This window comes from Petromyzon marinus, chromosome 33, assembly GCF_048934315.1.
Source record: "Petromyzon marinus isolate PM22_M1 ecotype Great Lakes invasive population chromosome 33, UKy_Petmar_22M1.pri1.0, whole genome shotgun sequence".
NCBI lineage: Eukaryota > Metazoa > Chordata > Hyperoartia > Petromyzontiformes > Petromyzontidae > Petromyzon > Petromyzon marinus.
The window spans coordinates 9,635,901-9,648,505 of NC_133699.1; the positions used below are offsets into that span (position 1 = coordinate 9,635,901).

The following is a 12,605-nucleotide window of genomic DNA, read 5'->3' on the forward strand; positions in this document are numbered from 1 at the left end:
GTGGGAGTTTGTGGTGACTGGGTGGTGTGTGCGGGCACGGTGGTGGTCACCCACCCGGCTTTCATAGGTGCTGCTGCTCGCTAACAGCACTTGCCTCAACATTCTGTTAAGGTTATACGGGGGAGATATTTGTTATGGTGTGCGTGTGGTTTTGGTGAGTGTGCGTCTGGTGAGTGTGTGGTGCGTGTATGGTCAGTGTGAGTCTGGTGAGTGTGTGGTGCGTGTATGGTCAGTATGAGTCTGGTGAGTGTGTGTATGGTCAGTGTGAGTCTGGTGAGTGGGTGGTGCCTGTATGGTCAGTGTGAGTCTGGTGAGTGTATGGTCAGTGTGCGTCTGGTGAGTGTGTGGTCAGTGTGAGTCTGGTGAGTGTGGTCAGTGTGTGGTGCGTGTATGGTCAGTGTGGTGAGTGTGTGGTGCGTGTATGGTCAGTGTGAGTCTGGTGAGTGTATGGTCAATGTGAGTATGATGAGTGTGGTGAGTGTGTGGTCAGTGTGTGGTCAGTGTGGTGCGTGTATGGTCAGTGTGAGTCTGGTGAGTGTGGTGCGTGTATGGTCAGTGTGTGGTGCGTGTATGGTCAGTGTGAGTGTGTGGTGCGTGTATGGTCAGTGTATGGTCAGTGTGAGTCTAGTGAGTGTGTGGTGCGTGTATGGTCAGTGTGAGTCTGGTGAGCGACATTTCACCTGGTGAGTGACACTGACGGTGCAGTGAATGTGTGCTGAGTGAGCGTGTGGCGAGGGCCGGTTCGGCGGGTCTGACGAGTGTGTGTGTGTGTGCCGAGCGTGGTGAGTGCGGGCGAGTCTTCACCTTCAGCTTGTGCTCCCTCTCGGCGCTCACTTTGGTGAGGAGCTGCGCCTTGCGCCGGTTCAGCTCCTCCACGAGGGCGTCGCACTGCGCCACGAGACTCGCCTCCAGCTCCACGCCGCTCTCCTGCAGCACCCCAGCATACACGGACACGTGGCGGGGGTCACACGGGCACACGCGCACACGCGCACAGACTGTCGGGGCAAGTGCCGTTAGCGAGCACCTATGACGGCCGGCACGACACATGAGGGGGTGGGTGGCCAACATCACTTCCTAGTGGCAATGCTTGCAAACCGTACTCGGTACTAATTTGAGGCTGAGTCGACCTAAGGGAGGCCTATAACTGGTTCGGATAATCGTCACTGGTGTTCTTCCGTGAGCGGGAATCGAACTCGGGTGGCCGGGTTCGTAGCGCAGCACGGTAACCGCTACACTACCGCTCCCCACACGGATCGCACAGGCACACACACACACACCACCGAGCACACACCCCATTCACATACGATCGATCTCACAGGCACACGCTGCTGATCACACACAGGACTGATTACGCAGGCACGCAGCACCGCCCGCCCAGCGCCGATCATGCGGGGAGGCAGCACGGATGCACAGACACGCAGCGCTAATCACACTGCGCGGATCGCACAGGCACAGAGGTCTGGAACGTGAGGCTGGTGGTTGGTCGTGATTGGGGGGGGGGGGGTCTGGGCCCCCTCCTCTCGCCATTGCCGTGTTCTGGGCCCTCAGCTGGGGGTGTAGGCGGGGGTCCGACCCCACACGTGGCTCCTTTTAATAAAATAATAAAACTTTAATCAATGAGCTTCATCCCGCGGGCGCTGCCGCAGTAAATTCTGTAAAATCCGCGCCCTCGTCTCCCCGCAGAATCTTCCTCCCTCCTCCTCCTGCCCCCTCCCTCCCTCTCTCGGCAGCGCGGGTCTCCCCCCGAGATGAGATGAGATGGCTCCGCGTCCCAGGCAATTAATATTCCACGCGAGCAAGCAGCCCGCGGCGAGGGGTGGCGCCTCCATCAATCCATTCATCCCTCCTTCCCGCTTTCACTCCCTCCCTTACTCAATTCATCCTTCCCGCTTTCACTCCCTCCCTTACTCAATTCATCCTTCCCGCTTTCACTCCCTCCGTTACTCAATTCATCCTTCTTCTCTATTTAACTGCCTTACTCCACGCATTTCCCTTGCTCCCTCCATTCCCCCTCCTTCACTCCATCACTTCCTCTCTCATCCCTTCTTACTCCTCTTCCTCCATAAATGCATTTATCACTTCCTCCTTCACTCCCTAACTCTCACTCTCCATCAATCCAATAATTCCTCCTTCCACTCGTCATCGACTCCCTCCTCGCTCATAATGATCTTCTTCAACCCATCCCTCCCTTCATCCTTCACTCCCTCAATGTGTCCTTCATAGAGTTCTCCCGTCCCTCCATCGCTCCCTCTCTGCATCCTTCCCCCGCTATCTCGTCCTCCCTTCATCTCTTCCAGCCCCTCCCCTCCCTCCCTCCCTCCCTCCCCCGTTATCTATCCCGGCATCGCGGGCACCGCGGACAACACGCGAGTGCTGGGGGCCGACGCGGACTCCGCCAATCGCACAGAGCAGCTGTCCGCGGCCATGGAGATTTGGTGGAGGAAGGCGAGAAGGGGGGAGGGGTAGTGGAAGGGGGGGGCCCCCGTCTGTTTGCCCCCCCCTCGCCCCCAACTCCCCCACTCGGCTCGTGCCGCCCCCGCCTCCACGCGTCTCCCCATGCAGCCGTCTAATGCGTCACCCCCTTAACTCGCTACATCCCTAATGCGCTTCGCTTTAATTCGCTACACTCTAATGCGCCACCGCGCGTCGCTCGTCAAGTACCACCCCCGGGGAGGAAGGCCCTCTTGCACTTGGTTTGTTCCCCCCTGTTAAAGCGGCCCGTGATGTTTGATTGTCGGTCCCGTTGATTATATTATTCATTTATTTGTTTTCACCCGATCCTCAAGCGCGCGGGCGCGGACTCTGGTGAGAGGTCGACGCAGAGAGCGGGAGATGTCGGGGCAATGTGAGAGATGTACGTGTGCATGTTGACCTTCTTTCGCACCTTACGTGGTAGCCAACCGTGCTCATGGGGGTGCGAAATGGAGATGCTCGCAGTGCGGAAGATGTGGGCGGTACTGGAGGTATTGGAGATGAGAGAGATACGGGCGGTACGGGAGATGGGTTGTACCGCCCTAACAAGCTCTCAATGTTAATCTGGGGCCACTTAAAGAGAGCCACTCGGAACGCGCCGTGCTTCGGGCCAATGCCTCATCACCCCCCCCCTCCTCCTTCCCCCCACGACGCGTGCCAGGGCGGCCCCCCAGCGAGATCTCCGATAGGGTGATGGTCGGGGTTAGCGTCACGTTTAGGGTACCGTCTCAAGTGAGATTCATCCATGCGGTGTCTACCACCCCGCAACCACTCACCCCATCATTCATCCCACCGCTCACCGCATCACTTACCCCACCGCTTACACCTTCATTCACACATCACCCATCTCATCACTCACCCTACCGCTCACCCCATCACTCACCACATCGCTCACCCCATCATTCACACATCACACATCTGATCACTCACCCTACAGCTCACCCCATTACTCACCCCATCACTCACACATCACCCATCCCATCACTCACACATCACCCATCCCATCACTCACACATCACCCATCCCATCACTCACACATCACCCATCCCATCACTCACACATCACCCATCCCATCACTCACACATCACCCATCCCATCACTCACACATCACCCATCCCATCACTCACACATCACCCATCCCATCACTCACACATCACCCATCCCATCACTCACACATCACCCATCCCATCATTAACGCCGATGCCTGCTCCTCCACGCACCCCACTGTCATCTGTGTACCCCCCCCCCCCCCACCGTCACCACCATCATTTACCCACAACGCCCACCCCATTACTTACCCCACCGTCCACCTCGCCACCCTCCCCACCACCCACGCCATCCACCTCACAGCGCGTGACCCCGTTGACCCCGACGCTTCATTATCTCCGGGAAAGTGGGGTCCACGCTGCAGGAGGCGCGGGATCAACACCTAATACCCCAGGTGGGGGCCCTCAGTGACACGGGCATAGAGCAGGGGCCTGGTCTCTCTGGTCTCTGCACGTGGCGGCTGTAAGCGGTGGCGGTTGTAGTGGTGATGACTGTATTGGTTGTGGATTTATTGAGGACACGGTGGTGTAGTGGTTAGCGGACTGTGCTCCAAAACCCGGTCACCCGAGTTCGATTACCGCTCGCACGGCAAGCCATCATCAGTGGAGAGTATCTGAACTGGTTCAGGGCCTCCCCCTAGGTTGGCTTGGCCTTAAATGAGCACCTGGTGCATCAGTCGCTCGCGATACAAGGGCGGTTATTTTCTAGCCGTAAACGTCACGTGTACTGTAATGGATTCGCGTGACCCCTACGGCAACTAGAATCGCTTCTATTCACCGCAGTGTACAAAAATTGTATTAAATAGATTTTCTAAACAGATTGCGAGATATCATCAAATAAACCGGTTTGGGGGTGGGTGGGGGGGAGGGGGCACTGCCCCCTCCCCCCCACCCACGGTCATAACCGTTCTGCTCGTCATAATAAAAATAATGAATCGGACGGGGAGGGAATGGCTCAGGCATACAGCGAGAGAGAGGCACGCGGCGGCGTCGTCCTAATCACTTCGTGCAACAGCGGTGGCTGCGGCGGCGACCCCGCCGCGGTGGAGTCCCGCAGCCCCCCGCGGGGACGCGGAGACTCCCTCGAGGTCGCGATCGCTTCGCACAGCGCGGCTCGGCCTGGGACGGGAGACTGCCTGGGAATCGCCCCGGGCTCTTGTAGGCTTGGTGCCGGCGAGGTGGCTAGCGGGGTGGCCGCGCCGAGGTGAATATTTGTGGTTCGCAGCAAAGAAGTTCCTGAGTTGGGCGCCTCTCTGTGTGAGGAGTATGTTCTCTCCCTGTCTCGCAGTGTGTGTGTGTGAGAGTGATTGCGTGTGTGAGAGAGAGAGCTCGTGATTATGCCATGGTGATGACTCGTCTAGCATACAGGAGATCAGGGGTTCGATCACAACTCTGATGCCTGTATATTTGGAGTTTGCGTGTTCTCCCCGTGGTCGCGTGGATTTTTTTTTTCCGGGTCCTCCGGTTTTCCCTCCACAATTAGAAACATGAATTGATATTATTTACATTATTTTGCTGCTATGCATGTCCAAATGGTAAGCCACTTTGTTGAGCTATCATTCGTGGGCAGGTCGCTTCTGAAAAACAAGTTAATACTTCAGTTGGCTCTGACTGGGAGGATGGGGATGCTTTATTTGTTTTGTATTTGAGTGATTTGTTTATCTTTCTTCTACTTTGTACTACTATCATGTTTCTGTATTGTTTGTTCTTGTAACGTTCTTACCCGCCCCTACTGGACATCTGTGAAAAAGAGCTTCATAGCTCATCGGATCCTTCCTGTATAAATATATATTTATTGTGTGTGTGTGAATGTGTGGAGTTTGTATGTTCTCTCCCTGTTTTGCAAGGGTTTCATCTGCGTTCTCCGATTTCCTCCCATAGCTAAACAACACAACATAAAATGCAACTGGTATTGGCCAAATATCCCATGCTGAAAAATTCCGTGAACATTACTGACATCAGATCCACACAGCAACAACATTGCCTCCTGACTGCAACACCTAGGCAGGACCCTCCTGAAAAAGTAGCTTGCGAATAGGTGAGACTTTCCTGGGTTAAAAAACCCCTCAAACATAATACATAAATTATTAATTGTCAGTATACCAATGGATTCTTGAATCCATCTGCGCGGAGCTTGTCTTCGTGTGTGTGTGGTTCTTCTCCAGTTTCCTCCCACAATACGCAAATTGCTCAGTGAGCGAGGTCATCCGGTGTGAAATATGAGGGCGTTGGTTTCGGTGAACCTAACGGTGCCGCCCCCGTACCTGGATCTTGTGGCTCAGACTCTTGAGCTGCACCAGGAGCTCTTTAGCCTCCTTGGCCTTGCTGGAGAGGCTGGTGAGCGCGGCTGACATCTGCGTCTGTCGACACAAAGACAACCACACACACAAACACGTCACATGGGAGCACACACACAGGAGTGGTGGTGGTCGTTGTGAGCCGGACAGTTTCCCTGGTGGTGCTGGCTGTGAGCCAGATATTGCAAATGGAAATTGTGAGCCGGGCAGTAGGAGGGGTTTGGAGCCAGGTCTCCATGGTGTGTTGCTGGGAAGATCCCGAAAGCTCAGCGCTCTCCATCATTACCTGGCCCCGCTCTCCACAATCGATGAATCCATTTAAACGTCCCCGGCTCCCAGACTTCTTCATTAAGCGCGCACACGTGATGCTCGCGAGCTGCATTTAAAGAGCAGTCTGTGAGACTGGTACCCTGTGTCCGGACCCCCGGGCTCAGTCAGGATCTCCGTGGTCAGAACTCCTGGAATCGGGTTCTGTGAGACCGTGACCCCTGAATGAGAGTCATCTGAGACAGGATCCCCTTGGTTAGAGCTCCCAAGATTGTGGATCAGCTCACCCTAACAACACAAGCTCCCCTAGTTCACAGGGCTCCACAGTGATGCGTGAGACGGTGACCCCCTTTCCGGAGGCTCAGAAACCACGAATGTCGACCTCTCAAGGCCCTGCTTCCTCCAAGGGCAGTCAAGGATTCCTCCTCTGCACACGCGCAGACAGGGTGTGCCTGCGTGCATTGCCAGTGCTTGTTTTTTCCCGGATCAACAGGATTGCCCCGCAATGCCCCCGCTAAGCCCCTGGCTATGCATAGCCACCACGGATTGAGTCCGCGAGCCACCAACACCACGCTGCTCATCAGCGGCAGCTGCCGGCCGCTGGGCTCGACTCCCTGCCCGGGTCGCTCCCCCCTTCTCTCCCACCGTCCGTCCCTCGCGGAGGGGGGAGCCAGCTGGCAGGCGCGCCGGCGCGGCTCTCCGTGAAATTCATCGCGAAATTAATTTATGGACGGAATGGGATGGAGGGAGTGCGGCGCGTCCCCGTGTAGACCCATCCGAGGGGGCAAGGGGGGAGGGGGGGCGGGGTGATCTCCTTCTCGGATCCCTTGGTTAGACTCGCGACCCCATCACAGGAGGCCACTGGTGGGGCCCACTCGTGGGGCCCACTCGTAACCCCGCCTCGCGGCTGCAGGAGCTCGGCCGCGTTCGGGCACTTTGAAGTCATCGCGGTGGCGTAAATCCGGACTCGCGGCGCCCCGCCTAGCCAAAGTGGCGCTCGCCCGCGCCGTGTCCTAATGGAGCCGGCGACCGCGTGATGAAGGAAACAATGATGCGCTAATTACCGGACAATTACACGGGCGTTTAGGCGCGGGGAGGAGAAGGGTGCGGAGCCCTTCCGCGGGCCTTCGCGCGAAACGCCTCGCACGCACGCGCGAGCGCACGCGGACGGGCGCACGCAAAGAAAAAGTTCCCCCGTATAGCCTTTCACAGGCTGCTGGGGCAAGTGCTGTTTAGCGAGCGCCTGCGAAAGCCGACACGACGCACGGGGGAGTACAGCAATGTGGCCAGCAAGCAGCACGGCTGGCCGCCTTTATCTCCCCCAGTGGTGATGTTTAATACGCACCGCATCAGACACTCAATTTAAGGCTGTTGTCGATCTGTTCTCAGGGAGGCTCAAGGCCGGTGCAGATATTCGCTTCTGATTGTGAGCGTGAATGTGAGCGTGAATGTGAGCGTGAATGTGAGCGTGAATGTGAGCGTGAATCGAACTCGGGTCGCCAACTTTCGTAGCCTCGTGCGCTGACTACTACCGCTGCATATACGCGCAAGCAAATTAAAAAAACACCCACACAGCCACACAGCCACACAGCCACACACGAACGTATACACAGACAAAGATCCCCCGTATAGCCTTAACAGACTGTGGGGCAAGTGCTGTTAGCGAGCACCGATGAACGCCGGTACGGCACACGAGGGGGTGGGTGACCAACACCACACCCGATCGCCTTTGTCTCCCTAGTGGCGATGTTTACACATCGTACCAGGTACTCATTTGAGGCTGAGTCGACCTACTGGAGGCCCAGGTACCGGTTCAGATAATCGTAACTGAGTGTTGGTTATGAGCGAGAATCGAACTCGGGACGCCGGGTTCGTAGCGCAGCGCGCTAACCGCTACACCACCGCTCCCCACACACAGGCACGCACACACACACACAGAGGCCCGCGCGTGGGATGTTGTGGTAATGAAACTCGAATGGTGATGGGGAGTGAACGCAGCGCGAGCAGCAGGACCTGGGAACGAGGTCACGAGCAGGAGGCGCGGCACGAAGAGCCGATCTCCTTCCCATGATGGATCTTCATCGTCGGTGGGAAATGGTTTCACCTTCAACGTCATCATCGTGGCTCCGTATTTTGCAAGCGTCACCATCGGCGGGTCATTTTTTCGAGGCGCTAGCCTCGTGATGCGCATTCAAACTTTCGCCCACCCCCACCCCCCCAGCTGTGCGCGGCACGAGGCACCAAATGTGCCCCCGACACCGCCACACCGGCCGAGGGGATCGGCCGAGGGGATCATGGTCAGCCCCCCCCCCTTTTTCCTCGCAGGGGATTATTTTGCGAGTACACACGCCGCCTCGCCTCGCGCGTAATTACATTCTGCTCTGCCGCTCAGCATCCCCGTAATGCCTCCGTTACCAGGGGCAACCGCACCAACAGCCCTGGACCCCTCTCCTCGGGAGGGGGGGGGGGCGCTCTACACGGGACGGAGCTGAGGATGATGACGAGGGGAGGGTAATGGGCACGGTGATGGAAGAGGTGGCCACCGCCTGCTGTGCACGGCGGTGGCGTCGGTGTACACCTTCGCCATGGCTGACGCTTGATTAGCGATGGCCACGAGAGAGCGCCCTGCTTTGTGGACAGCACGAGGGCAGTGGTAACACCATCGCGGTCGAGGGCAGCACGGGGAGGGCACGAGGCACGCGTGCGCTCACTCCGCACTCCCCTTCCCCAGGGAGGCCGGGAGAGGACAACAGATGGGCGCGATTGTGACACTCAAAATCAACCCCCCCCCCCCCCCCCCCCACATTAACAACCTCACCTCGTCTCCATAGCAAACCCTTAATCGCTCCGAGCAACTCTCTCACCTCCCCTGGGCCATTCTCCCCACATCCCCTAGCAGCTCCCTCACCTCCCCTGGGCCACCCTCCCCACATCCCCTAGCAACTCCCTCACCTCCCCTGGGCCACCCTCCTCACATCCCCTAGCAACTCCCTCACCTCCCCTGGGCCACCCTCCCCACATCCCCTAGCAACTCCCTCACCTCCCTTGGGCCGCCCTCCCCACATCCCCTAGCAACTCCCTCACCTCCCTTGGGCCACCCTCCCCACATCCCCTAGCAACTCCCTCACCGCCCCTGGCATTCCCCACTGCCGAAGGGAAACGCGTGGCTCCTGGCGCCACCCCCACACACCGCTCTCTGACCGCACCACCGCCACACAACAGCAGCGCCACGCTCCGTCTGTCCCCCTGCCCTGTCCATGAACAGCCACTGGGCGTGAGGAAGAGGGACTGCCCCCGACCGCCCCCGCCTGCCCCCGCCTTTGCCCCGTCTGCCCTGAGCTGCTTTCCGCTCCCCAGGACTCATCGCCTCGCTGGAGCGCGGACAGAGTGGGCACCAGGTGGCCCCCACCCCTCCCCCACCCCTCCCCCACCCCCACTCCGCTCCCTCCCCTCGCTCCCTCCCCTCGCATATGGATTAAGGGAGGCGCTCGCTTTTGGCCAAATGAGCACAGATGGAGGCGATAACAAAGGGCGGCGGTTTAGATGCAACGCGGGGGGAGGGGGATGGAACCCCCCCCCAAACTACCACACGTCAGCCCCCCCCCCACTCCGACAAGTTCAATCCTAACCTTCTAACACAAGATCCAACCTTAATGCAAGTGCTGATTTGCAGCCGGAATAGTTTGGCCTTATAGTGTCCGCATTTGGTTCCAATAATCACACATAGCAAATACATACCAACCTGTTCATAGGATTATAGGCATATAGGGACACAATAAGATGGTGTTTTGTAGATAGACTTACGTTGCACTCTCGTGGTAGTGCCTTACGCCGACAATACCTACTCCAGGCCAGCCTAGCAGCGTTCCGGAAAATATCGATTGAGACGTTAATCCCTGGCTAAGACGAATCATATCTGTCCATAGGCCGAGCTCTGACGCTATTCTCGAGCCCCAACCGTAGCGCTCACCCCTCCACAGCTTTACTCGATGTCTCCCCTAGCGCTCAGCCCTCCACCACTTTACTCGATGTCTCCCCTAGCGCTCAGCCCTCCACCACTTTGCTCGATGTCTCTCCTAGCGCTCAGCCCTCCACCACTTTACTCGATGTCTCCCCTAGCGCTCACCCCTCCACCACTTTACTCGATGTCTCCCCTAGCGCTCAGCCCTCCACCACTGTACTCGATGTCTCCCCTAGCGCTCACCCCTCCACCACTGTACTCGATGTCTCCCCTAGCGCTTAGCCCTCCACCACTTTACTCGATGCCTCCCTGAGCCCGTGGGGAGCAAGGCGAAGGCGTCTGGTGAGCGTGTTGGGGGTTTGAGGACGATGAGATCAGCGAACAGAACCCCCGGAGGGTGGGTGGCGAAACCCAGGAGGGGGGGACAGAGAGACGGGGAGAGAGGCAATAAGGGTTAGGGGGGAGATGAGAGCGACACGAGAAAGAAGGGCCGATAGTGAGGAGAGATGGCGAGGAGAGATGATGGGGGAGGACAAGGAGAGACGAGGAGGAGAAGAGACGAGGAGAGAGACGAGGAGTAGGATGATAAGAGAGGAGGAGGTATAAGAGAGGCGATGAGAGGAAGGCGTGAAAGAGATACGTGGAGAGACGACAAAAAAAGAGAGGGGGACAGACATGAGGAGGATGAGGAAGGGACAGGCGATGGTAACGATGGGCTGGAGGGGGGATGCTGATTTATGGGGGCGGGAGGAGTTTGGCTCGCCGATGGCCCGGTCGTTGACCGTGTTTATATGCACACACTATAATTAAACATGCTAATTACACTCTAACTACATGGGAACCGCGTGCGCGCTAGGGGTGTGCCCCTCCATGAGCACGCGGCTCCGGGGTTCCGAGTGGGAGTGGGAGGTGGTAGTGGGGGGGTGGTAGTGGGGGGGTGGTAGTGGGGGGGGTGGTAGTGGGGGGGTGGTAGTGGGGGGTGGTAGTGGGGGGTGGTAGTGGGGGGGTGGTAGTGGGAGGGTGGTAGTGGGGGGGTGGTAGTGGGGGGTGGTAGTGGGGGGTGGTAGTGGGGGGGTGGTAGTGGGAGGGTGGTAGTTGGGGGGGTGGTAGTGGGGGGTGGTAGTGGGGGGTGGTAGTTAGTGGGAGGCACGCGTGTCGGTAAGGACCAGGCTGTGTTGACACAACCACAACCACCCCCTTAACCGCCAGGGGCACCGTTCCCTGTGGATCCGTGCCACGGGCGGAGACACCGCTCGGGTTTCCTCCATGGTCTCGTTCGTCTCTGTGCGTCTGTGTGTGTGTCTGTGTGTGTGTGTCTGTGTGTCTGTGTGTGTGTCTGTGTGTGTGTGTCTGTGCGTCTGTGTGTGTGTCTGTGCGTCTGTGTGTGTGTGTCTGTGTGTGTGTGTGTCTGTGTGTGTGTCTGTGTGTGTGTGTCTGTGTGTGTCTGTGTGTCTGTGTGTCTGTGCGTCTGTGTGTGTCTGTGTGTGTGTGTCTGTGTGTGTGCGTCTGTGTGTGTCTGTGTGTGTGTCTGTGTGTGTGTGTCTGTGTGTGTGTGTCTGTGTGTGTGTCTGTGTGTGTGTCTGTGCGTCTGTGTGTCTGTGTGTCTGTGTGTGTGTGTCTGTGTGTGTGTCTGTGTGTGTGTCTGTGTGTGTGTGTCTGTGTGTCTGTGTGTGTGTCTGTGTCAGGTGTAGCAGTGTAGTGGTTAACGCGCTGCGACCCGAGTTCAATTGCCGCTCACGGTCATTAGCACCGGTGACGATTATCTGAAACCGGTCCTGGGGCTCCTCTAGGACGACTCAGCCTCCAATGAGTACCTGGTGCGGTGTGTAAACATCTGCACTGGGGAGACAAAGGCAGCCTGGCCTGGTGCTGGCCACAAAATCCTCTCGTTTGTCGTTTCAGCTTTTATAGGTGCTCGCTAACAGCACCTGCGCCAAAACTCTGTTGAGGCTATACGGGGGATATTTGTCTGTCTCTGTGTGCGCGCGTCTTGTGGGTACGTTGACATAATGGGGGGCGCAGGTGGTGAATCTGCCACTCATCTCAGCCAGTTAACCGAGAGCACATGGGTCTGCCCCGTGACCTCCCTGCCGGCGAGACTTTCACACTCCACGTGACAAGAGTGCCACCTAGTCTGGCACAAGGGACGTGTTGACGTGCATTTGTGTGTTTGCGAGAGTTTGTATGAGTTGATGTGTGTACGAGGTGAGCGATGGCGCAGTGAACGCGGCGATCTGAGCGGTAGTGTAGCGGTTATCGCGCTGCGATTCCCGCTCACGGCCAACACCAGTGACGATTATCTGAACCGGTCCTGGGCCTCCCCTAGGTCGACTGAGCCTTAAATGCGTACCCGGTGCGATGTGTAAACATCGCCACTGGGGAGACAAAGGCGGTCGGGCGTGGTGCTGGCCACCCACCCCCTCGTGTACCGTTCCGGCCTTCATAGGGGCTACTCACTAACAGCACTTGCCCCTACAGTCTGTTAAGGCTATACGGGGGATCTTTGTCTTTGTGTACGAGGTGAGCGATGGCACAGTGAACGCGACAATCTGAGCTCGATTC

At 57.7% G+C, this 12,605-nt stretch overlaps 1 protein-coding gene across 2 annotated transcripts in view; it reads right to left on the reverse strand.

Annotated features, from left to right (window-relative positions):
* The window catches only part of LOC116948424 (E3 ubiquitin-protein ligase TRIM9-like), a 32,904-nt gene that overhangs the window by 14,334 nt on the left and 5,965 nt on the right, over positions 1-12,605 (reverse strand). For both annotated transcript variants that reach the window (XM_032965084.2, XM_032965083.2), the window contains exons 2-3: positions 5,783-5,878; positions 805-927 (exon numbers count right to left, since the gene is read on the reverse strand). In XM_032965084.2, the coding sequence (XP_032820975.1) occupies positions 805-927; positions 5,783-5,878 (219 nt within the window). The remainder of the gene's footprint in view (positions 1-804; positions 928-5,782; positions 5,879-12,605) is intronic.